The 25,625-nt window shown below is 50.7% G+C and overlaps 1 protein-coding gene across 1 annotated transcript; it reads left to right on the top strand.

Annotated features, from left to right (window-relative positions):
* The first annotated feature begins 664 nt into the window (after positions 1-664).
* On the top strand, positions 665-25,622 carry Znf362 (zinc finger protein 362). The gene is made up of 8 exons (XM_015485302.2): positions 665-1,868; positions 6,975-7,038; positions 7,212-7,458; positions 10,954-11,281; positions 12,019-12,243; positions 20,910-20,988; positions 21,109-21,267; positions 24,434-25,622. Exons 1-8 carry the CDS (start codon positions 1,831-1,833, stop codon positions 24,548-24,550), a joined length of 1,257 nt encoding a protein of 418 aa, XP_015340788.1. The 5' UTR covers positions 665-1,830; the 3' UTR covers positions 24,551-25,622.
* The last annotated feature ends 3 nt before the right edge of the window (positions 25,623-25,625 follow it).

Raw genomic sequence — 25,625 nt, 5'->3', positions numbered from 1 at the left:
CAGGGGGAGGGTACAGCCTGCTTGGAGTTGAGGAAACAAGAAGAAAAGTGGAGTTCCAGGGGACAAGGAGACTGTCTGGGCCGTGTACAAAGGGGAAGGACAGTGAGGCCACAGAGGTCAGCAGGAGCTGGCTATGTAAGGTCCAAAGAACCCTTAGACTGGAGGGAAGTAGGGAGCCATGGGAGGCTCAGTAGGGCAGCCCATGACTGCAGTGGGAGATGGAATGGAAGATGAGGGTGCAAGTGGTCTCTTAGCAACAGCTGAGGCCAGAGCTGGAGGGGCCCTGGACCTGAACAGGGGAGGGATGACTTCCTGTTTCCTCCGACCTGTAGACTCCTAAGCAGGTTCACAGTGCTCAAAGCATGTCACTTGAACAATGGAATGATAAGCTAGGAGAAAAATAAGGAAGAAGTGTTAGGTCGGTGGTGGCCGACTTGGTGGCGACTTAGTGTAAGACTGGAAGACGCCGCACCACACGACACAGATCACCAAAGCATGTCACTTATTTCAGGTAGCCCTTCCAGTCACCCACTCCCCACGCAGGTCCTATATGCTTGGGGGTGGGGGGCTTGGCGCAGGTCCTACATGCTTAGGGGGTGGGGGCTGTGGGGGGCTTGGCGCTGGCGCCCCAGACCTTCCCCTGCTCCGCCTCCTTCATGCCTCCAGACCCTGCATCTACTGCCCCCCTCGGGCTACCAACCACTTTCTTTCATTTTTTTTTTAAAGAATAAATTTATTGTTTTCATTATAAAAGTAACTGAATGACATTACTGAGAATTTGGAAACCAGAGAAACAAAGACAAAAACCCAAAGCGGCGGGCGCCTCCCCGCCTGCCTACCCCCTCCTCTGGGCGTGGCTCCCTGCAGCTTGCTTTTTCTGACGCAGGTTTTTATTTTTGCTCCTTGTAATCATAGTGTCCGGACACTTTTGGGTCCTGCGCTCTCGCGTTTGCTTTGTTGGGAGCAAGTTCCCCTGTGGCCTCGGAGCCCTGGGCAGGCTGCATTTTTTAATGTCTGGGGCTGGGGTGCCGCGTTGCTCAACGGCTCCCCCTGCTCCACCGTGGGCGAGGCTCCTCAGACCCAGCCTGGCCGCCGGCCTCTGTGTGTCCTGCTGTCTGGGTCTGAACCTTCCCACACCGCGGGGCCTGGCACCTGGTGTTTCCCTCCCTCAGCCCCCCCTCCCTAGCCCTTTTGTGGAGTTTCCCGGGTTGACCTCAGAAGCCACCCTCCTGGGAAAGGGTGTCAGACAGACCTGCTTTCAAATCCAGACTCAGCTCTGGAACCTCAGGCAAGTTGCTGAACCTCTCTGGACCTCACTTTCTTCATCTGTCCAATGGGTTCACTGAAACAGTAAAGTAATGGCTATCAATATTGCGCCACAGTTCCCAGCCCATTTTAAGTGACCACCTGGGGTCCAGTTGTGGCACAGCTGAGTGAGCACCAGCCCCGCCTGTGACAGGCTCCGCAGACTGGTGGGGTAACAGGACTACGTTTGTGTGGGATGGGGCCTGTAGGGCTAGACCAGATTTGGGTGAAAACTTAACTCCCTCACTTTATTAGCTGTGTGACTTTGGGCAAGTTGGTTGACTTCTCAGAGCTGCAGTTTCTTTTTCTATTAAGTGCACATCTCAGAGTCATTGGGAGGATTCAGTGGCCTGAATCATACTCGGGACACAGGTATTGAAATCGATAGTAGCTGCCATTTTATTATTATGATTGTTATTGTTATTCCCATATACAAGGTGCTGTTGGGAACACAGAGGAAGTGACTGACTGGGGGTTCAGGGAAAGCTCCGTAGAAGAGGGAACACTTGAGCTGGGTCTTGAAGGATGAGTAGAAGTTCACCAAGTGGGAAAGGACACTCTAGGTAAGGAGCCTGATTTCAGGCTGCATCTGTCATTGAGGGGTTTGTTCTTTGGGGGATTAGGCATTGTGTTCATCCTCGTGTCCTGAGCCCCCCCTCACGGCTGCCCTGGGGGAGGTGTGTGCTCCCCCTGCCCCTGCAGCAGCCTCCTGTGTCCTGGTGGCTGTGGCTTCCTGCTCATGGCAGTTGCTGTGTCCCTGTTGGTCCATGCTGTGTCTGTGTCTGTCCTGTGTGTCTGGTCTGGTGCTGTCTGTCTGCATGTTGCTGTGACCATGTTTATCCAAATCGGTATCCAGAGCTCTCCTAGGCCACTCTGTGGGGAGCAGCCTGCTTCCTTGGCCTCCAGCTCTAACCAGGCCTCCTCTTCCGCCCAGGGGCTGCCCCTGCCTCTCACCTCCCTTCTCCAGGGCCTCCTAACGGACTCTCTGGCTGCCAGCCTCCGGCCCTTCAGTCCCTTCTGCACGCAGCAGGCCGAGGGGTCTTCCTGTCCCATCACACACTGCTTGGAGTCTCCACTCCAGGCCTCCTGGCCTGTCCCCGCCCACCTCCCAGTGAGCACTCCCCATACCCCCTCCCCGCAGGCCTCTGCTGAACTGTCGCTTCTGCTGGAATGTCCCCACGTTGTCTTTGCCTGGCTAACTCCCGCTCATCCTTTAAGACCCAAGGCAGGCCTCACCTCCCCAGGGGAGTCTTCCTTCCCCTCTCCAGGCTGGGTCACCCCAGGCTCCAGGCTGCTAATCCCTCACTTGGGGACAGGGGCAAGTGACTCGCCTCAGATCACACAGCTGGTGAGTTGGAGCCAAGATTTGAATCCGGGCATGTGGGCTCCAAACAAAGCAGGCTGTTCCCTGGTCCCAGAGGCGGTGCTAGCGACGACGGGACTGGTGCATAGGAAGGGGTTCTAAGGAGATCCTGGCAATGAACTCCTCAGGACTCCGACCACTCCTGGTGGTGGTCTGGGGTGGGTGGGGATGGAGAACAAGAGCTGTGGTCACTGGGCGTCTGTGGCAGAAGCATCTGGGCAGATGGTGGTGTCTGCTGAAGGTAGGGTAACTAGAGGAGGGGCATGCCTCGGAGGAAGGCCAAGTGCACTGCAGGCCTGCTGAGGCCAGGGGGAGGGAGCACTGCACGGTGGCAGAGCTCATGGCGGTGGCCGCAGCTCTTCCTTGCTGAAGCCACCGGTCACCTGTGTGCTCTTCCATGTAGCGTAGGCAGGCAGGGCTCCACTCAGGTTCCCCAGCAGTGGCCCGTGGCTTAGCTTGGTATCTAGCACGGGCGGCTGGACAGTGGCTGGAGGGCCAGCAGCCACCAGGATGCCGTTTTCAGGAGCAGCTCCGAGGCAGGCCATTCATCACCCATCCAACTTTTCACCTTTCAGAACAAGAGAAACAAAATGATGGCTGGCGAGCCCGTGCTTTGGCTGGGCTTCCAGGATGCCGTCCCTGTTTCTGTCTGGTGCTTCAGGCCCCTCCCAGTCTGCCTGTCCTTCCCAAGTGCCAGCGTGTGGCCACTGTCCATCTGGGCATGGCTGCTCAACCCTAGTTGCCTGCCTGCTCTACCTCCCCACCCCGACCCCTGCCAGGCACCCAGGCTCTCCCTGACCCTGGCAGTCCCCTGTGCCCAGGATGCTCCCTGAAGCCTCCGCACCACTGACATCTGGCTCGTCCTCATGTTCAGCGTGGCCTTTGAGGCCCTGCTGGCTGGCCAGCATCCCTCCCACCTCCTCATTCTCCTGCTCTTTGGTGCCCACTGCCCAAGCCTGTTGTGTGCCGCTACCTCCATGCTCTGCTTGAGCTGCTGCCTCTCAGGAATGCCCTCTGCCTCATCCATCTGCCCCAAGCACACAGCTGGCCGCACCTGGCTCCTGCTTCACACCCCCCACAAGACAAGGCCGTAGTAGCTTAGCCTGGCTCTGTCTGCCTTCCTCCTTCTTCACCTCTTGCCAGGTCCCAGGGTGGCATAGGGACCTCGAAGGCTTGTTGGGCACTCACTGTGCACCTAGCAGTGGTTCAGGAAATGCTCTGTCCCTGCCTCCCTGCATCTGGCACATAGGAAGTGGACGCCAGAGCCAGGGTCGTTGACTAAATCATTATAGTACCTAGCTCCAGCCAGACGGGTGCAGATGAACCAGGTAGGGGCTGCACAGATCAAAGTGACCCGGGGCAGACCCCTTCCCTCTGTGGGCCTGGATCCCCAGTAGGGTAAGCAGTGGTCCCTGGTGGACTACAAGCTGATGAGTAGCAGCTCTGGACCTTAGGCAAGCTCCCTAACATTGACACTGAACTGAAGGGAGGAGAGGTAGGTGGCTCCCCCAGAACTGTCTGAGGAGCAGCCTGGTACAGTGGGTAGTGTCCTGAGCCAAGGATGGAATGAGGTAGGGCAGCTTCTCTTACCCCATTTTGCAGATGAGGAAAATTGAGGCTTAGAGGGCCAACCCCCAACATTGCAGCACTGTTGCCATCTCCGTGGCTCAGAGCAAGCAACCTCCCTACTGATTCCCTTGTGTGTTACTCTGTGGAAATGGGGCAAACACCCTTCTCTGATTTCCATCCTCCTGGGGTTCTGGAAGTTATGACAGTGGATACAGAAGGGCTTGACAAATTGTGCACAGCTAGAGGATTGTGTGGGATTGTCTTCAGTGATTCTGATTAACATTTCTTCATTTACTCATTCTGCTGTGCACCTCACATTATTGATAACCTCTGGGCCTGAATACTGGAGATACCCAGACAAACCAGACAGTTCCCAGGCTCCCCTGTCCCCCCATCTCACTGTCTCCCTTAGCCCTATCTTTGCTCACCCATAGGGTCACAGCCATGCTATCCTGAGGGAGGGTACATCCACAAACCTAGTCAGGATGCTTTGTCCTTTCCCTAAACAGCTAAGGGACATAGGCACTGGACATTGAATCAGGTAGATTGGAGTGGGAGTCTCAGCTTTATGTGCTTACTTGCCGTGTGACTTTGAGAAAGTCACTTCTCTGTTGCAAAATTGGGATGATGAGTATCTGTCAGTGTGCTTGCATAAGGTAGGCTTTTGAGGACCTGCAGCCTCCTCTCTGCTATTATTTTGAGATTTTTCTGGGAAAGGAGAAGCCCCAGGGATTTGCAGTCCCCAGGATTTGGAACTCCAGTCAGAAGTATTTCTTGTGTTGGGCTGTAAGGAGTGGGTAGGGTTTGGATGGGCAGAGGGAAGGGCATTGTGTGAGTGGCAGAAGCAGGAGGCTGATAGAGGGCAGGAGCTGCCTCAGACTCCCAGGCTGGCCAGGCTCAGACCAAACCAGCTCCAGGCTGGAAGTGAGGGGCAAAGATTTTTACATGTAAATATTGAGCTATTTACATGTGGGTACTTGCTCTACCAAGGACTAGGGTTTGCAATACAAATTCCCCAAAGGAACCAACTTGAGCAAATCTGATCTCTAGTTTGACCCTGGCATCCCAGCCCTGTGTTGTGGACAGGTCGCTTCCTTCCCCTTTCTCCAAGCCTCAAGTTTCTTAACTATAAAATGGAAATAAGTCAGGTGCAGTGTCGCATGTCTATAATCCCACTGACTTGAGCTGAGGCAAGAGGATCACAAGTTGGAGACCAGCCTTAGCAACTTAGCAAAACCCTGTCTCAAAATTAAAAAAAAGAAAAAAAGAAAGAAAAGAAAGAAAGAAAGAAAGAAAGAAAATGAAAGAAAAAAGGCTGGGGATGTAGCTTAGGGGTAGAGTGCTTGCCTGGCATGTTATAAGACTCTGAGTTCAATCCCTAGTACGTCAGGGGGAAAAAAAGCATCATAACTCTAGTGCTGCTTTTCAAATAAAGATCATAAAAGATAATTTGTATGAAAGTTCTTTCTTAAAATGTTCAGATTAGGGGATGGGATTGTGGCTCAGTGGCAGAGCACTTGCCTAGCATGCTTGAGGCCCTGGGTTCGATCCTCTGCACCATATAAAAATAAACAAATAAAATAAAGGTATTGTGTTCATCCACAACTAAAAAGAAATATTTAAAAAAATCTTCAGATTAGTTCATGTCCTTATTGAGGGTTTTATCCTGAACTCTATGCTTATAATTCCAGTAGGGACTTCTCAAGCTCATGGGACCTGGAAAAGAGGTTGAAGGCTCTTTAATTTGGCCTTCCCTCTCAAAATAAACAATTTTATTTAAGCAACAATACCAGGCAGCTAAATAATTTCTGTAAGAGAATTAAGAGAAACTTGATAGGGAGCAAGTCTTAATGTGATATGTCTGTGCAGCAAGGTCCCTGTAAGACACTTCTTGACTTACTCTAGGGTCACAGAAGACTCAGACCCTCCGGACGACTGAGATAGCACTGAGGGCTCACCCTTCCTACAGCCCTGGTTGAAAAGGCCTTCTAACCACACAGGCCTGCCATGGAACTTGCCAGAGTGAGGGCCAGGAATCAGACTGTCACACACTTTGCCTAAAGAGCCCCAGACTCCCCTAGCTTCAGGCCTCCAACCCCTCCTTAGGTACAGCATCCTGGTGCACATCTTGTAGGTCAAATGTGTCCACCAACTCCTGTTTCTAGATAGCTTTCCAGAAGTACCATTTCTTTGTCAAAGGACAGTAATCATTTGGGTCTCCATTTGGATCTCTAAGTCATCCTGCCAAACTGCCCTCCAAAAAAGCTGTAACTGGTGACCCCAGTTTGTCCCCTGTATACTGAAGAGGAGGCCTTTATTCAAGGGAGCAGTGGACAGAAGGGCAGAGATAGGGGATGGACAATTGCTTCTGCTCTGTGGCCATTTACAAAGTTGCTGCAGGACACCCCAATTTATCTCTGGATGGGGGCAGGGGGCTTTTGTGTGGAATCCATGGGGTTGGTTCTGCAGCTTAGGAACCTACTGGGGAATGGAGATTTGTTGGGGTTTCGGGGGGGTGTCCTGGGAGTGCTCTGGTCTGGATGTGACCTTTGCCCTCTGGGGCCCACTGAGGGAGATACTAAATTCCAGTGTTATGAGCCTGAAGATGTGGTTTCCCTGAGCCCCGTGGAAGGCCTGCTCTTCTGGGTGCCAAGGGAAGGATTCCAGACACTGGCTCCAACTGGAGTGTGCATAGCTGATGGGAACCTCCTTGTGACTGTCGCTCTCTCCCCCGCAGGATGGCCGAACCTCGATTTAACAACCCCTACTTCTGGCCCCCTCCTCCCACCATGCCTAGCCAGGTAAGACCGACATCACCCCTCCAGTTGCACCCCGCGTTGCAGCCGCTTCACTTTGCCCGGGTTTGGTCTGTGCCCTGCGGGAGAGGGGCTCCAGATTCACAAGGGGATGGGGTCCAGGAAAGGGGCAGGCCGCGGCCCAAGCCCCCTCAGCAGGTCTCCTCTGTCGCTCATAGCTGGACAACCTGGTCCTGATTAATAAAATCAAGGAGCAGCTGATGGCGGAGAAGATTCGGCCACCTCACCTGCCACCCACTTCGGCCTCGTCACAGCAGCCGCTGTTAGTGCCACCCGCGCCCGCTGAAAGCAGCCAAGCTGTCATGTCGCTGCCCAAGCTGCAGCAGGTGCCCGGGCTGCACCCGCAGGCCGTGCCGCAGCCAGACGTGGCGCTGCACGCGCGGCCAGCCACCAGCACGGTCACAGGTGGGCAGCCCCGGGTAGGCTGGGAACGGGGCGGGCCTTTGGTGGGCGGTCCTTGGCAGGGAGTGGGCGGAGCCTGGATGGGCGGAGACTCTGGTTGGCCTGGGAGAGTGGGCGGGGGAAAGGGCGGATCCTGGGAAATGAGGTGGAGGCTGGTGAGGCCTGGGCAGATAATTGGTCAGCTGAGGGGACAGGTCTGTGTCGGCTTGGAGAGGGCTGCATAGGTGAGAACAGGATGGGCGGGGTTGGGGGCTGGGAAGCTGAGGGGTTAGGGAGAGAGAAGCTTGAGGTGGCTGTGGGAGCGGGGAAGACTAGCCATAGCCATCAGATGTCCTCTGACCCTGTACTAGGAGGACTCCCTTCTTCCAGTGGACAGGAGGAAGGCTGGGGCTTGCCAGGGAAGCCAAATCAACCTAGAGAACCTTGAGACTAAAGAGAAGAAACTTGATCAGATTGGGGGAACAAGAGACTTTCTTGGTGGAGCCAAATTGCAAGGTTGACGGCAAATGAGGGAAATGGAGCGGAAGGAGTGTGTGTAGAAAGCAAGAGAAGGCTGTCTGTGTGGGTTGAGGAGGACCAGAAGATGGTGATAATGATGAAGGTGTCAATGGCAGCTTACTCCCGATAGCTTCTGCATTTACTGATAATCATTTTATTACCCACCTCACCCTGTGCAGTGGACAGATGCTATTAGTATTAGCTTGAACAATGGACTGTTTTTGATTGACAAAAACAGTAATTTCATGTGCTTCACCCTAATGTCTCCATTCAACAGTTTAGCAAACCAAGATAGAGAAAGGTCAAGTCATGAAACCAAGCTTTCATGGCTAGGAAGAGGCATGGCAGGCAGTGTGTTTCAGGGTCCGAGTCTTCTCAAAAGAAGTAGGCATTGGATAAGGAAGGCTCAGCAGCTTGGACTTTACCCTGGCAGTGGGGAGCCACAGAAAGGTTTTATGTAGGGGAGGGGGTTGCTCAGCTTTGGGTTTAAAAGCTGAGTCTGGCTGTTGCGGCGACATAAAGACTGGGTTGTTGGGGACAAACATGGAAGTAGGGAGACCTTCAGGAGGGCGGTGATGTGAACCAGGCAATGGTAGTGGATATGGAGAGAAGTGGGCAGATGTCAGGAGATTGAGAAAGAAGAGCAGGCAGGGCCTGGTGCTTCCCAGGATGTAGGGGGTGAGCACAGGGAGGACGGGCTGGAGACGATTCCTACTCTGTGGCTGGGATGGAATCCACAGAGGAAGAGGTTTATGAAAGAACGGAGCTCAGTCTTAGCCTGTGGCTGAGGTGGCAGGGGACACTCAGGGTAGGTGTCTAAGGGTTGGAGCCCCCTGATACCCTACTTAGAGCTTAGACAGGCTTTTCCAGGAGGCCACACTAGCTAGGTCTTTCTTCTTCCTCGGGCTCACCCTCTACCCCCCAGCCAGGTGCCTCTGCCTCTCTCCCTGCCTCCCTCCCTTCCTCAGAGATGCCCAGGAATTGTAGGGCTGGTGGGCCTCCCTAGACTGCAGCTGCACTCTGCACATCTCCTGTTATTATGATTTTATTAAATTTATTTTTTCATTATAAAAGCAATATTAAAAAAGCAATATAAGCATATTAAGGGAATTTTGGAAAAAAAAAAAGAGAAACTAAGAAAAAAAGTCGCTCATAATCTCCAGCTCCTAACCCTGCAGCTTAAAGAGCCTTTTGGTCCATTTCCTTCCTTTCCCATATTTTTTTTTTTTTTAATATGTGTGTGTGTTTTGCTGAGCTTGTGGTAGAACTGGAGCCATGATTTAACTTGCCCTTCTATCATCAACATGCTTATTGCACTTTTATTGTAAAGATAGTAACAGTCATTATAGAAAATTTAGAAATTACAGAAAAACTAAAAGGAGAAAAAATTAGGCTTAGTCCTATAATTGTTAGAGTTTTTGTACATTTTCCCTATATTTTATTTCCTTTAATCATAGATGTGAAAAGTGGATGAATTCACCAGGTAAAAGAACCAAGTAATACAGAAACTGATAGGGAAAGCTTGCAAATCTCCTATTACAAAATTCTCCTCCTTCCCTGGATAGGACACTAGCGTGCCTCTTCTCAGATCTGTTGCGAGTGTTCACACATGCCCACATTGTCCGTGTGTACCTATGTATTTTGAGTGTGTGTGTCTTAAAATAGATGCATTCACAATGTCTGTGACTTGCATTTTTTTTTAACCTGGCAGCACATTTTGGCAATTCCTCTCTGTCGCTGCATTCCATCTATTCTGTTTCGTGGCTGTGCATGAAGTTCTCCATCATCAGGAGGCCCCACATCTGTTTACACAGCCCCTGCTGACCAACGGGTTATGCTCAGTTTTGTTTAATCACAGTTTTGTATGAGAGGCCCCTGTACTCAGATCTTTGTGTTCATGTGTAAATATTTTTTATGGTAGGTTTCCAGAAGTCAAGTTAATTTACTTGATTGAAAGTTATGTACATTTACAATTTTCATGGCTGTGGCCAAACTGCCCTCCATGAAGACTGCAGAAATGTGCACTCCTGGGGTACTGTGAGTGATACAAGGCATATCTCTTGCCAACTCTGGATATTTTCTTTCTCAATGCAAAGATTTTTGTGTTCTGAACCACGTGATGAATGCCATTTTCATGTTTTTGTCTACTAAACTTGATATTATACATCTAGTCCTCTCATATTTTCTTTTCTTTTTTTGGTACTGGGACTTGAACCTAGAGACAATTTACCACTGCTACATCCCCAGGCCTTTTTTATTTTTTATTTTGAGACAGGGTCTTAGTTCTGAGGGTCTCACTAAGTTACTGAGGCTGGCCTCAGACTCAGGATCCTCCTGCCTCAGCTCCTGAGTTACTGGGATTACAGATGTATGATAGCCACAATGCCTGACCTAGGCCTCTCATTTTTTAAAGAGAACTTTTATTATAGAAGTTCTTAAAAAAGTTTACTGTCGAAGAATTAGAAAGTACAGGTTAACCAAGAAATTATTTTAATCACTCCTATTATTCACATCACATTTTGGTCCTTCTACTTATGTTTTTCTGTGCACACACATGCAGGTTTTAAAAATGAACATAATGGCAAGTTCAGTAGATGAGATTAATCACTGTATACTGAACACTTTCTAAACAATGTTGCGTATTTCAGTTGACTCTAAATGTTTCTGTATAAATAACACAGTAGTGAACATCTTGAACCCAGCACTTCACACATTGCAAGCATTCTACCACTGAGTTATAGACCCCTCGGCCTCTAAGGCTCTAACAGTTTAGACTTAAGATGTCTAAGGTATTTGCGCTCTCTCTCTCTCTCTCTCTCTCTCTCTCTCTCTCTCTCTCATTCTCTCTCATTTAGTTCCCCCTGGGTAATAATTTATGAATGGGAAGGGGGAACTCACAGAGGCAGTGAGACCTGCCAAAGTCACACATCTGGACAGTTGGGGCTGAGGGGACCTCTGCAGCTCCCCTCATCCCTACCCCCAACCTGTGTGTCTTTGCAGGTCTGGGGCTCTCCTCCCGAACCCCGACTGTGAGCACATCTGAGTCGAGCACCGGCACCGGCACGGGTACCAGCACCCCGTCCACACCCACCACCACCAGCCAGAGCCGCCTCATCGCCTCGTCCCCCACCCTCATCTCAGGGATCACCAGCCCCCCCCTCCTGGACTCCATCAAGACAATCCAGGGCCACGGCCTACTAGGCCCCCCCAAATCTGAACGTGGCCGCAAAAAGATCAAGGCGGAGAACCCGGGGGGTCCACCTGTCCTTGTTGTCCCCTACCCCATCCTGGCCTCCGGCGAGACTGCCAAGGAAGGCAAGACGTACAGGTGGGGATCTTGGTGTGACAGGACCAAGAGATCTCAGGGCAGGAACTCATGCTGAGGGCTGGGAAAAGGGGACCTGGGGCTGAGGGTGGGGCTGGGGTCCAGAGGTTGTGGTCTCCTGTTGAGCCCCACCCACGTCTCAAGCCGGTTTGTGGGAGAGAATTAGAATAGAGCCTTCAGAGGAGGTCTGTGGTTGGCATTCCATCACAGTCTAGTGTGGCAAGAATGCATTTCTCCTCCCTTTAAGTGATGTCCTGGTCACGTGTGAGCCATCTGAACTTTCAGAACCTGCCATTGGCAAAGCTGTAGCTCCAGGGATTCTGAGTTAATGTTTTGGCAGTGGGAGCATCAAAGGAAATAGGCATCTGTATTTCTCAAAAGCCCCCGGAGTATTCTAATGTACAGCTAGGCTGAGAATCTCTTAGCCTGTTAGAATCTCCTTCCCCAGGACCATGGGCATGACCCTGGGCAAGACCTCTTCCCCCTGGATCATGGTGCCTGTCTTCCCTGAGTATAGACCTGCTCCCCAGGCTGCTGCCAATGTCTCCCAGACTTAAGGCTCTGCTCCCCCAGACTGGAGGGTCCCCAGGCTAGGAGCCTGTCCTTATTTTTCCCAGATGGGCCTGTGCCCTCTGGACTCCTCACAGACACAGGGTCCTCCAACATGGAAGATCTCCCCAGAGATATCCTACAGGGGCTGGGGTGTCTTGCCAGGTGTGACCCTGCCTCTTGCCCTGCAGGTGTAAGGTATGCCCGCTGACCTTTTTCACCAAGTCTGAGATGCAGATCCACTCCAAGTCACATACAGAGGCCAAGCCCCACAAGTGCCCGCACTGCTCCAAGTCCTTTGCCAATGCCTCCTACCTGGCCCAGCACCTGCGCATCCACCTGGGCGTCAAGCCCTACCACTGCTCCTACTGTGATAAGTCCTTCCGACAGCTCTCCCACCTCCAGCAGCACACCAGGTAGGTGGCCTGCCTCATGCTGCCCTGCGGCAACCCATTCAGTTCAGCACCTGTGGCCCCCAGGGGTCAAGAGCCGGTTCCTTTGGTGAGCATTCTTGGCCTTCTTTGATTGGGCCCTCGGAGCCCTTGCTGCTACACCACCCCTCACACCACCCCTCTCTCCAGGTCTTTGTTCATGCGGTGTCCTTTTTCTGTTTTCTGGCCTTCTCCTGTCCATCTCTCAGTCCACCTTCCTCCCAGAAGCCCCCTGGTCCCCACGCTGGGTAAGGAGCCTGGTCTCTGCGTTCCCACAGGCCCCGTGCATCCTCTTCTTATCAGTGGTGGGCTGCCATGTGCTCGTACACTGCTCCTCGTATATTTGAGCTCTTGAAGGGAAGGGCTTGGTTGTCTCCATTTCCATATCTCCCGGGTGTGGTACATATGGGCATCTGTTAAATATGTGTGGAATAAATAGAACTAGTTCCTGTAGAGCATACGATTCATCCATTTAACAAGTGTTCGCAGCGCCTGTGCACCATGCCAGACACGGTTCTAGGTACCAAGGACACGGCCAGGAATAAAACAGACAAAAACCCCTGCCCATCGGGGCTTACAGTGGGGCTGAGTGTGTGAAAGGGAGACTCAAAGATAAATGCTTTAAGGGAAGAAAAGTTGGTGCAGGGGAGTATAGACATCAGAAAGGCTGTCTCACCAAATAAAAATACCCTAGGTATTTAAAGAAACAAATCAAAGGTTTCCAAGATTGCAGTTCATCTGTTCAGAGGGGAAGAAACACGGTTTGCTCACACAATGATTATCATCTCTGGAAGCGTGGTCCTGTGTCTGCCAGTATCAGCATGGTCAAAGGCAGGGAGAAAATTGTTTTGCTGTGAAATTTGTCACTTACTGACAAAACTGGAGGTTTTCTGTCTTCTGGGACTAATACCATACAGAGGGACCTCTATACTTTGTTTTGTTTTTGTTAGTTATTCATTTGTCTCCATGGTCTTTGTATCCTTTATCACAAGGTGCAAAATGTTTTACCTTGTCCATTTCTCTGACTTTGGGGTATGGTTTGTAGGCTCAGTAGTAAGAACAAATGACAGAGTGGCCACAGGGAAAGCTGTCAGCCTGTTTTCTCATTTCCCTGCCTCCTAAGGCAGAGATCTGACCACATAAGTTTGTTTCAGCAATTTTCTGATGTTGTCATTACTTTGATTTTATTTCTAAGGTGGCCAGTGTTATGGACACAGGTGTAGGTAGCAAGGTGTTGATTAGTAAACGAACCCTCCTGGTTGCATGGTTCTTAAGATTATGGCATATGATAAGCTGCAGAATCTAACTTCTGTCAGGAGACATTGTAAAGCTCTTGGGCCAGAATTTTAAGTGTGTATGTGTGAAAAATGTTTTCTTATATTAATAGAGATCAGGAACTTAGAACCACCAATTCAACTCTGCCAGATTGCATAATGGTAGGAGTACCCTCTTTTTTGGAGACTCCTCAAGTTGGAAGCTCAGGAACTGATGGTTTTTTATCGTCTTCGAGGCTGGAACTCCCCTGCCATGGAGCAGTGCCAGTCATTTGCCTGAGGCCTGGGGAGGCCTCATTTTCACATATGAAGTACTGTCTTATGAGGCTTGTCATGCCTAATTAAATGGGATTTGTCTTTAAATGTGACATTTCTGGCATAGTCATGGTGACAAATCTGATTTACCCAATTATATCCTGTTAGGAAAGAGGATAGATTCTTATTGAACTATACACGGAATTAATGATTGTGAAAAGAAAGGGGTCTCACTAAAGGCACTTCGAATATTTTTTAGCAATTATTCTGAGTAGTTTTGTAGACGAGGCCAATTTCGTATGTTGTTCTCAGTAGGATTATTATTTTTAAATTACTTTGATGATTTTTAAAATTTTTATAGCTCCCCATGAATTCTGAAGGGTTAGTTTGAACAGGGCGCCATTTAAGGAACAATTTTACTCCACTCTGTTAAATATAGCCTCCTAAATTGAGAACTGGAGATGGACCCAAGGAGAAAAAGGTTTTCTCAGATGCCCTTTGGAATATGAGACACTAACCACAGTGAAATGGGCTTCATCCCGTCCTAGATAGTAGTTCTGTTCCTCTGACCCTGGGTTAACTGGTCCACTTTGCTAGGTTGTCCACTTCTGGACCAGAAGATCCTGGATCCTGCAGTGGCTGCCGGTGGTGATGTCACTGGAAACCTGCACCCATTTGGCTCTTTCCTGAAGTACATAGAGCCTAGCGCGTGTGTCCCAGCCCCTCCTGAGGCTGCGTTCTCCTAGGAGTTCTTTCAGATGACTCCATTTCTGACTTGCCACTCAAAGCAGAGGCCTTAAGGCAAGCTTGAAGTGGGAAGTGAGACCTGTGGATAAGACTAAACGAATCTGGTCAGTTTATTATAATAATCAACACTATCAGAACGGACGAGAGCAGAGGCTTCTATGAAGATACAAGGCATGATCTGTTTCTCAGATTAAGTACGTATTATATGCAGCAAGGGCATTGGCCAATCTTCAGGGTCTTTCATTTTATCTCATAAAGCTTGAGTTATGGTTATTATTAATTGGTAAGGGTATTTTAAATCTAGAGACCTATTTTTCTTTAATGGTGTTGGGGTTCAAATACATGTCGTTATGAATGCTAGGAAAGCGCTCTACCACTGAACATTGCCCAGCTTGAGGCAATATTTAAAAAAAAAATGCTTTTATGTTTGCTTTTTTTGTGCCAATTTCTCTGTGTTAAAATGATGTGGGTTTTTTTTTTTTTTTTTTTTTTTTTTGGTTTATCTTAAAAAGCACACAAAACACCAGGTGCAGTGGCCCTTGCCTATAATCCCAGTGACTCAGGAGGCTGAGGCAGGAGGATTGCAAGTTTAAGGTCTGCCTCAGCAATTTAGTGAGGTCCTAAACCATGTACCAAGACCCTGTCTCAAAATAAACTGGGTGATTTAGTGGTTAAACACCACTAAAAAATCCCTAGCGTGCGCGCGCGCACACACACACACACACACAACACAAAACATATATTTAATGTATATGCATATTGTTTAGTTAAATGTAAAATGAGTCCATTGAGCTCTCTTCTTGGTTTTCCACCTTTCTTATACTGCACACTTTCTTATACAGCTGTCCCTTCAGCGTTCAGCTAATTAACAATATGGAGAATACAAAACAGGCCCAATCATTCCGAGCTTCCCTCTTTTTCTGAAGCCTGGGATCAAATCTTTGGTGTTGCCCAGCGGCCATCTGGAAACTCCAGGAGCATTTGCATGTAAAAGACACCTTGCCGATTTTATTATTCTGCACTAGAGGACTGAATTTGAGAAAGGCTGCAGCATGAAGTGGACAGAGTCCAGTTGAAAACAGACATAGTAGCAAGTAATAATAATGATGAAAAATTCTGTGTGGTGTTTTTTTTTTTTTCCAGAAGTAGACTTTGTTTAAAAATATCATTTAAGACCATGTCCAAAAATAAATAAGTAAATAAATAAAAATTAGTAGGTCCTTGAAGGAGAGTATTTTACCAAAACATCCAGACCCAGGGATTACTCTCCATTCCTGAGGGCACAAATTTCTTTTCTCTTTTTTCCTTCTGTGTGATTAAAGTTCATAATGGCAGGAAACCAAGCAAACAACATAAGAGGATTCTATCAACAACTGGAAAAAAATTTATAAGTCACGGGGCACTGGCACATATAATTAAGCCAATGTGTCCTAGCCCAGTGGTAAAGAGATGGGTGTCCCAGTTGCCCCAAAGTCTCAGAGTCCTTTGGACAAACAGATAAACAAAGCCAAACCTAAAGAAGCAACCAGATTTCAGATTCCCCATCCTCTGCTGTTTGACAGAGACCCTGTCTTGTTTTCCTGCCTCTCGGCAGGAAGTCAGACAATCAGGTCATATCATTAATCAAATGCGTCTTTCCAGTGTAACTGCCACTAATGATGGGGAGAGGAGAGGATCATGTCCAAAGCAGAATCAGCCCTGGTCTGGTGAGAGAGGAACAGTCTGAAGAGAGTGAGGAAAGTTGTTCCTAGTTGTAGAGAACAGTGTACCTGGGTGACGCTTTTGGGGGACATAGTTTAGTGGCACTGGTGAACCTAGGCATCTTGGGATGTCCTGTGTTGACAAAGGAAGGAACAACAAGGAGAAGAAAGGAGGTGACCTGTAAGTGTAGCCTGAGTCCACATTTGAGGATCAGCCCAGCAATTAATAAATACCACGTGTACTTATGGAGAAAATAGAACATTCCCGTTACAGTCAATCGATGACAGAAAAACAGCAATTGTCTCTCGGAGTTAGCATCTGACTAAGAACCATCCCACGTCCGCAAATGTCTCAATGCAAAAGTCAGGGATAAAATTGTTTGGGGAGAGAGTAAATTATAGGAAAGGGCTCAAGGTTTTATCTATTTGTGGAACCTAGTGCTAGACAGAGTGACGTATTTGTTTGTTTGTTTATTCAGGGTGCAAAGTATGTTTGGTGTTTGTTTTTCTTTTCCTGACTCTGATTTTACCAGCATGCCTAATGATAACTGCGACAGGGGGGACAGAGTCATTTTGATTTCTCAGTCTGATGATAATAATGGTAGTAACATCTTCAGCTTTTCCATATCAAAGAGCTCCTGCGTGCCTGGCCCTACACAAGGTGCTTTATTATACAAGGTATCCATAAAGTTCTGGTACTATGGAAACTTGTGTTTCTTTGTAAGAGATAATGAATTTCAAAATGCCAGAGAGCAAATCATTTTTAAGAAATATTAACTTTCACTATATCTACCATTGTTTCAGTTACAAAGCACAAGATGCAACATTGAAGCCATTTAGTAGTGGAGTAAATACCTGAGAAATACGAGAAAAGTGAACGTGGAAGATTATTATTATTCTAATGGGTAAAGACAGCAGCGACAACTACTCCGTCTTCTGAATCCTTAGTAATCTTACTTAAACATTGAATCATTTCCCTTTATTTTACACAAATCATTTATCTTAGAGATTAATGTATTAAAACTAACATGGCGGAATGTTTTATGAGCACCTTTTATGTACGGTCCTTTAATTGCTACAATTTTCACAATCCTTATTATTATCCCCATGTTAGAGATGAGGAAACTGGGGCTCACGGAGCCAGTCACTTGCCCTTGGCACACAGCTAAGAGGTGGCAGAAGTGGGATTCAGGCTCAGTGCACAAGGAGCAGCCTGGGCTGTCAGGCTGCAGACTAAGCTCGCGTGCACACGGGGTGGAGGTGCTGGGCAAGGAAACAGGACCAGTCTTTGGGGCTCCCTGTGGGCCTGGGGTTATGGGGACGGAGGAGCAGTCCAGGAGCACCAGTGCTGCCCAAGCAAGGGGCCCCCTGGGGTTAACGTGGGCATCCCATCCCTCTTCAGGGGGGAGCCAGGCCTGGGTGCTCCCCTGGTGGGAAGATGCCCTGGAGTAGGATTCCCACAGGAGCAGTGGGGGGCGGGGCCTGACCTGCAGTTCAGAGATGGAGGTGAGAGCCTGGTCCTTCATTCACCCAGCAGCTGCTCCCTGCAGCCTTCTTTGAGCTGCCCAGTGCTGGTGCCACACACAGGGACAACTCAATGGTCAGGGACAGGCCCTGTCCTGGAGGAACTCCCACTGTGACCTAGAGACTGGTGGATGACAGTGGTCAGTATGAGGTGGAGGTTGGGGAGGATCAGCTGGGCCCAGTGTCGGGTTACCATCGCCCTTCCCAGCAGAGGGAGAAGCCGCGCCAGCAGCGGGAACAGCCTGAGCAAAGGCTCAGAGGCTCGCTGGGGAAGGTGGTGGCAGGGTAGTGAGATACCAGCGAGAGCAGTGTCGGGAGGAGGCGGGAATGTAAAGGGCCTTGAAAGCTGAGGCAACGCCTTGGGGCTCTGTCATGGAAAAAGGGAGAGATGGTGGCAGTTACTGCTCAGAGCCTTGACCAGGTACGATTCCCATGGCTGCTGCCGTGGCTGAGGTCAGGGGCAGGTACTAAGGCCAGAGTCCGGGAAAGGGGCTGGGCTGTTGGTGAACCTGGGTAGGAGGAAGCCACCGGGAGAATTTTCTGGTCAGGAGGGCTTGGCTAGGTCCCCAAGGGGGACCGGAAGTCCCTGGAGAACTATCAGTTAGTCAACAAACACAAAATACACCTCTGGAATGGAAGTTGATTATGTGGAGTATATTCTGTTGTCAGCCGCTGACTTTAGAGAGAACTCACTTTCCTTTAGTCTGCAGCTAGTTATTGTGTCCTCTGTGCGCTGAGGTCATGCCCACTGCTGGGGAGATGGTGGTAGATGAGACCAGAGGCCTTGCTCTCGAGGAGGCAGCCGAGAACGGTGACCAGACACTGAAGTGTGGACACACTTGTGGGAGTGGGGTTTCATGGTGCTAGGCAGGTAGGCTGCAGGGTTCTGACCTCTTCTGGGGGTTCGGAGAAGGCTGTCCTGGACGTGCCCTGAGAAGGGAGGGTGGATTTGGGCCAGGGTAGCTGAAGGAGAGGTGGCAGGACAGAGGGCTGGAGGAGGAGGAGCTCTAGATGCCGGAATTGCCAGCGGGGCTGGGCTCGGGAGGACTGTGGGCACGAGCCTGTGAGGTTGAAACCTAAAAGTGATGCGTGTTCTGGGGGCCCTCAGGCCCTCCCTGCCACCTGCTCTCAACCAAACCCACCCCACCCTGGAGGGGAATGAGGAGAGGTTGAAATGGAGGGGTGCTGGCCACTGGTGGAGCTGGAGCAGAGGGTCCTTCCCTTGTAAAGACAGAGCAGAGGCCTGGTGGACCACCCCACCACGTGCAGGTCCATAGGTGCTCTCAGAACTGGGTCAGCTCCACTTGGCACATCTAGGTGCAGTCTGTGAGCCGGGCCCTAGCCTTACCCTGTCTTTGGGGTTCCCTGTCTGGTAGACTGTGGGTACGAATCTGGTAGACTGAGAATCCAGAGGTGTCAGCACTGTGGGGAGGAGCTGCCAAGCTCTGGGGGTAGGGAACCCTGGGTCGGGTAGGGAGGAGTACACTCAGGAAGGATGAGGTGACACTGGGCAGAACGGGGTGCAGCGAGGGCAGGGCATGGCGGGGAGAATCCTCAGACGTGGTCTCCAGGTAAGAAGTGGTTCCCTGACCAGGACGTGGTGCACAGAGTATGAAGGTGAAGCCGGGCCACCGATAATGGCCCAAGTGACACACTGAAGAATCCCGACTGGCTCTGGGTATAACAGCAACCAACATTACAAGCTCTCTGACAGCAGGAAGCCCTGTGTCCCTAAGTGCAGCACTGGTCCTGGCTACAGGGCCTTGGTCTCTGAGATGGACAGTAGGCGGAGCAGACCTGGGCTGTGAGAGGGCGAGAGGACCCTGTTTGGCCCAATCTGCATTCTCCTTCCACTTAATGGTGTTCATTGGCAACTTAGGCGAACAAGGTTTGGGCCCAGCCGGCATTTCATTGCCTACTGGCTTGGCACAGAGGGTCTGGCAGGATGGGTGCCTCTGGGCCAGCTGGGGAGCTGGCCCTGGGGCTGGAGTGTGCAGCACAAGGAAGGCCACCTGATGGCATGTGCCAGGCGCGTCAGCTGCACTCACAGCACCATCCACCACTCTGTCCCCACCTGGCTGTTGGACAAGAGTGAGCTGTGGTCAGCCATCAGGATATCACCTTCTCAACTGGTCCTATCCTGTTGTGTGTAAAACTGTCCCCCGCGTTTCCCAGTCCCCAACCTTGTTCAGTTGTTCACAACACTGACTACCTTCTGCGTGTGAGTTATTTCCTTATTTTATGCTTTCTGTTCTTTTCTGCCAGGCGGTAGTTTTTGTCTGTTTTGTTCACTGATATATCCCCAGTGCCTAGCATGGTGCCCGGCACACAGGAACCTGGTGTGATAAATGTTGAATGAATGAATAATAATTACTGGCAAGACTTTCTTGAGTGCTACTGTGCCAACTCTCGGCTGAGAGCCTTACATGTATTATCTGGTGCACTTTTCACAAAGCCCAGTGAGGCAGGGACTGTATTTTTATATCCATTTTGTAGGTGAGGAAACCAAGGCTCAGTGATTTGCCCAGAGTCACCCCACTAGTAAATGGTGGGTCCAGGATAAGAACTCAGGAAGGGAAGTGGGGCACAGGAGCTATCGTTAAGAACACAGAGGGACTGAGCTTCAGGGCCATGGGCCTGAATTTTCTAATACATGAGGGTGAATATGTCACCATCATGGATATATGTCTGACATGGAGAAGGCACAGGAAATAGAGGCCAAGAGCCATTCAAGGGGGATGTCCTTCTTCTGCGGAAGGAGGCAGGGTGGGAGGGAAGGTCTTCACAGCACTGTGAATCCATTCTTTTCACAGTGGCAGAGAGGACAGAAGGAAGTCCAAGCAAGCTCCCTGTGCTTAGCTGGAGGCTGGCCTGGGTCTCTGAGTGGTGCTTTTCGTAGGGCGGGTGCAGAGGGACCTAGGGGGAGTGGAAAGCATTAGTCAGACTCGCAGTGGAAGCTAGAGAGGGAAGGAGAGACGGTGGCCTTTGAAGTCCCTAGATCTCTCTGTGGGCTCACTCTTGGCCACTGAGGAGAGTGGGTCAAGGGGACCGAGTCTAGTGTCTTGGGAGCAGAGGTATGGCCCAGGGCAGCCAAGGACTTGCGCCCAGGAGCTGGTCTGGGACCTCCTCCTCATCAGGCTGCCCCTTGCAGAATCCACACAGGTGACAGACCCTACAAGTGCCCACATCCTGGCTGCGAAAAGGCTTTCACTCAGCTCTCCAACCTCCAGGTGAGTGCCTGCCTCCCTCCTGTGCCCCAGGGACACAGCCGCCTCCCCAAAGGGAACATAAGAAGGGGGGGCGAGTGGGGGGTCCCACTGCCTCCTGACCCCCTGCTGTGCTCCTCACAGTCTCACCAGCGCCAGCACAACAAGGACAAGCCCTACAAGTGTCCCAACTGCTACCGGGCCTACTCAGACTCCGCCTCCCTGCAGATCCACCTCTCGGCCCATGCCATCAAGCACGCCAAGGCCTACTGCTGCAGCATGTGCGGGCGGGCCTACACCTCGGTGAGTGCCAGCCCGGCCCCAGCTGCCTCCCCACTGTACTGACTCCCCACTTTGCAAGCAAAATAACAGGCCCAGAGAGGGAAAGGGACTCCCCACGATCACAGGCAATGGCTTCTGCTTCCCACTTCAGTGTCTGTCTGCCCCAGACCGAGCTGGCCACCTTCTGCCTGCCTTTATCCTGGGTTTCTAAGGCCCTAGAATCCTCAAGGTAGTGGTGGGGGCTGGGCACCCTGCTCTGTGAGTCAGGGAGAAGAGTCTCCTTGCTTCCTGTAGCTGCAATCCCCATTATGGACACAAGGGGGCACAGTGACTTGGCTCAGTCACTCTCATCTCAGGGAAGGCCTGAATACCACCAGAAGGGTCATTGCATCCAACTCCCTGTCCCTGGGTGGGAAAATTCCCCAAATGGGGGCCTTTGGTCACCCAGGTGAGTCACTTTTGTTTGTGCTTTAGGTTCTTTAAATATTCTGGTTAACAGACTCTCATACACCCAACATAGGGATCACTGAGCCTCAGGTTCCTCATCTGTCAAATGGATTAACTCATGGGGTTTCTGGCTGGCAGAGTAGTGCCAAATAAACCTTAGCTAGTGCAATGACTTATTCACCTGTTGTTTACTGAACACTCTGCCAGACTCTTGGGAATTGGATCCTAGACATTTATTATCCTCAGGAAGGTTAAAAACTACTGTTGGAGATAGATATTAAACAAGTAATCACACACATAAACATTTAATGGAAAATTGTGATCACTGCTCTAAAATAGAGTTTCTCAACCTTATTGACATTGAGCAGGATACCTTTTTTGTCATAGGGCGCTGTCTTGCATCTAGTAGGATGCTAAGCCATGTCTGGACTCTACCAACTAGGTGCCAGGAGCAATAAGTTGTGACCATTGGAAATGTCTCCATACATTGCTATATGTCCCCTGGGGGTCAAAATTGTCTTTGATTGAGAATCACTGCTCTAAGGATTAAGAGACAGCAGCAGGGGAAACTATAAAATAGAGTTGGGAAGGTTGAAAGGTCCAGATAAGGCTATCTGAGAAAGGAACATGTGTTAGTCAGCTTTCTGTTACTTTGGCAAAATACCTGAGATAATCAACTTTAAAAAAATGAAAAGTTAATTTTGGCTCACGGTTTTGTAGGTTTTAGTCCATAGTTACTCCTATTGCTTTGGGGTCTGTGGCAAGACAGCACATCATGGCTGGGAGCATGTGGTAGATAGAGCAAGCTGCTGGCCTCATGATGGCCAGGAAACAAAGAGAGGACGAGGAAGAGGCTATGGTCCCAATATCCCTTCAAGGGCCTACCCCCAATGACCTAACTTCCTCCCAGTAGGTCCCATGAACTGAGGACTAATAAGCCTTTAATACGTGGGCCTTTGGGAGACATTGTAGATCCAAACTAGCAGGACATTTTGATGAAGCCTTGAAGGATAATTAAATGAAGAGGAGAAAGAGGGGCAAGAACCTTACATGTAGAGGACAGTTAGTGCCAATGCCCTGGGTGGAATAAAAATGGTGTGTAGCAGGAATTGATTGGGGGGCCTTGGGAGCCATTTGGAAACTTTGGATATTTTCCCAGGTAGAATGAGAAGCTGTTCTACCCCTGAGAGTGTCAGAGAGCATGTTGTTGAAATGTCAGTGTCACTCTGGGTGGGGGGTGGGGTGGGGTCATCATAGTCAGGACTTGTCAGGTGCCAGCCAGGGCTGCTCTTGCCCAGTGCTGAGTGTGTGATATTTATCCTCCCTGGAGTCGAGTCTGTGGGGCAGAGGAGAGCTAAGAGGACAGACCTGCGGACGAGGGTCCCCAGGAAACCCCCCTCAGCCACTGACCTTCAGTCTGTCCCTGTGTCTCCCAAGTCCCACACTCTCGATGGCCCCCTTCACCATCTCCAGTCCCGCCTTATCTGAACCCCTAGTTTTTAAAGCAAAACCTAGACATCAATTATTTCATTTGTAAATGAAATTTATGTCTCTAATGATAACTCCTTTTTTTAAAGAGAGCATTTCCACAGTATCTAATACTTCTATATAGTCAGCGTTGATGATTTTCATTTTTCCTGCATGTCATAATTTTATTTATTTGTGATGTTATTTTTTCAGTCTTTATTAATTTTTGCAGTGTTATTTTTTAATCAGTATCCAAATAAGATTCCTATATTGTACTGGGTCAATGTATCTTTTAATCCAGAGTTCCCCCTTTTCTTTGCTATACACTCGCAGAAGAGTTTCCTAGGGTGGCTGTTGATGGGTGCCTGTCTAGGTCACCATGTATTATCACACTGTCACATCTGAGGGCTTCCTCTGCTACATCTGAGCAGGTCCAGGTATGAGGCCCTGGAGTGGCAGCTGGGGACCCAGAATGCCACCTTGTTCCTGATCAAGGCCAGTGGGTGATATGGTGTAGCTTGAGGTCAGGGGTCTACAGTGAGCCTGGGTCCCTTTGCTCACCTACTGGTGCTGCCTCAGGACAGATTTAGCAGAGCCTGTGAGGGTCCCAGGCCTGGCTTTACCCCTAGGGTAGGTCCAGTGAGGCCAAGACTCCTACCACCACCTGGGAAAAAAGTAGAGATTGGGGAAAAGAGTGGTGCCCTCAGCCCCGGCTGCATGCTGAGGGCTTTATTCATATCACCATGACAACCCTTCCCTTCCCTTCTTACAGAGGAGGAAACTGAGGCTCAGGGGTGAGATGACTTCCTAAGATCTCACCACTAAGAAATGGCAGAACTAGGCTCAATGCTGGGCCCACTGCCCACCCCCCACCCACCCTTGGGAGCCCCAGCCAGGTGCAGGGACTCGAGCTGTCCTGCAGACAGGGCTATGTCTCATGCAGTGCTCCCTGCTAGAGCCAGTTGGTAAAGGCAGCTGACCTGACTTTGGGGAGCCACAGGTGGGCACTGCTGAGGGGCTGGCCTGGTACCGGTCAGCTCCCCCAGACAGCGCTCTGCGGGCTCTGAGCCTGGAAGGGTGGCTAGTGCTGATGCTGGCAGCAGGGCCATATCCCTAGAGCCAGTGCCCAGGCCTGGCTGGGCCTCCAGACTGTGGCTGCAGACTACCAGTGTGACCACCTGCCAAGGACCCCTGCAGTGGCCACTTCTGGGAGCTGCAGCCTCCCTTGCCTCCTTTCCAGTGGTGACCATTCTGCATCTCACCCTGCCCACAGGAGACCTACCTGATGAAGCACATGTCCAAACACACGGTGGTGGAGCACCTGGTGAGCCATCACTCACCCCAGAGGACGGAGTCCCCAGGCATCCCAGTGCGAATCTCTCTCATCTGAGCCCCACCTGAGGCGCCGCCCGCCCGGCCCACTGGCAGGCTGACACTGGCAGCACCAGGCCCCGGGGCCTCCGGGCACTGCTGATCTCTTCATGACCTTCCAAACCTGCCAGGAAGCTTGGGCTGCAGAAGCCCTGCTTGGTCCAGTCCCGGGCCGGTCAGGCAGGCCAGTTGCAAGGTTCTGGACTGTTTTGGTGGCATCCAAAGACGATCTCAGAGCACTTTGAACCTGTCTGTTGAGTTTTCTTTTTGTTCCCCACCCCTCACTTGCTTCACTTTTTTTTTTTTTTTAAGTTTGTTTTGGAAATAACAAAAAAAAAAAAAAAAAGCTATTTATTGGCCAGGACATTGGTGCTGCTAAGACCGAAAAATGAAAAGGATCAGGCAGATGGATGCAGAGAACCAGAGGGCTGCATGGGACCTTCTCTGGCCATGGCCTCAGGTCTTAAGGGAAGGCTCAGGTCTGGGGCTCTGGACTGCAAAGGGGTCCCCAGATGGGTGGGAGCCGAGGCAGCTGGAGTTGAGCCCTTTAGCCCTGGTGCCCAGCTCCTACCACTGAGCAGAGGGTGTGGCAGCTACCAGGGCTGTCCAGGCTTCAGGAGGCCGAAAAACGAGGGGCCGGGAGATCTGTAGGACCAAAGGGTGCAGTGACAGGCTGGGCGGCGGGCCCAGGGAAATGGGGTGGGGTGGGCTGGGTAAGACCCGGTCCCTCCCCTGATGCCCTGAAGACCACCCCAGTCTACCTCGGTGCTGGCCAGGAAACCTATCGGCTACCTCTCCTGTCATCCCAGACTGTGGGCAGGGGGATGGGAGGGAGTGGGCCTGGGCCTGGGACCTCCTTCCAGAATTTCCTCCAGATGGGGTCAGCACCCAGGGTGGGGGAATCCTCAGCCCGGGTGCACCCCTCCGCAGGGAAGGGATCCTTGGGGAGGGTCCCAGGAGCAGACCCTGCCCCCAGCCCCCACAGACACACCCCAATCTGAAAGCCATGCGTGTCCATGTATATAGGAACCATGTACAGAGCCCGGAGAAGCCCTTCCACATCCCCTCGGGAAAAAAAAAAAAAAAGAAAACTA

The sequence above is a fragment of the Marmota marmota genome, unplaced genomic scaffold, assembly GCF_001458135.2.
Source record: "Marmota marmota marmota unplaced genomic scaffold, marMar, whole genome shotgun sequence".
NCBI lineage: Eukaryota > Metazoa > Chordata > Mammalia > Rodentia > Sciuridae > Marmota > Marmota marmota.
The sequence above is the reverse complement of the archived record's forward strand: the minus strand, read 5'-3'. Positions and strand labels throughout refer to the sequence as shown.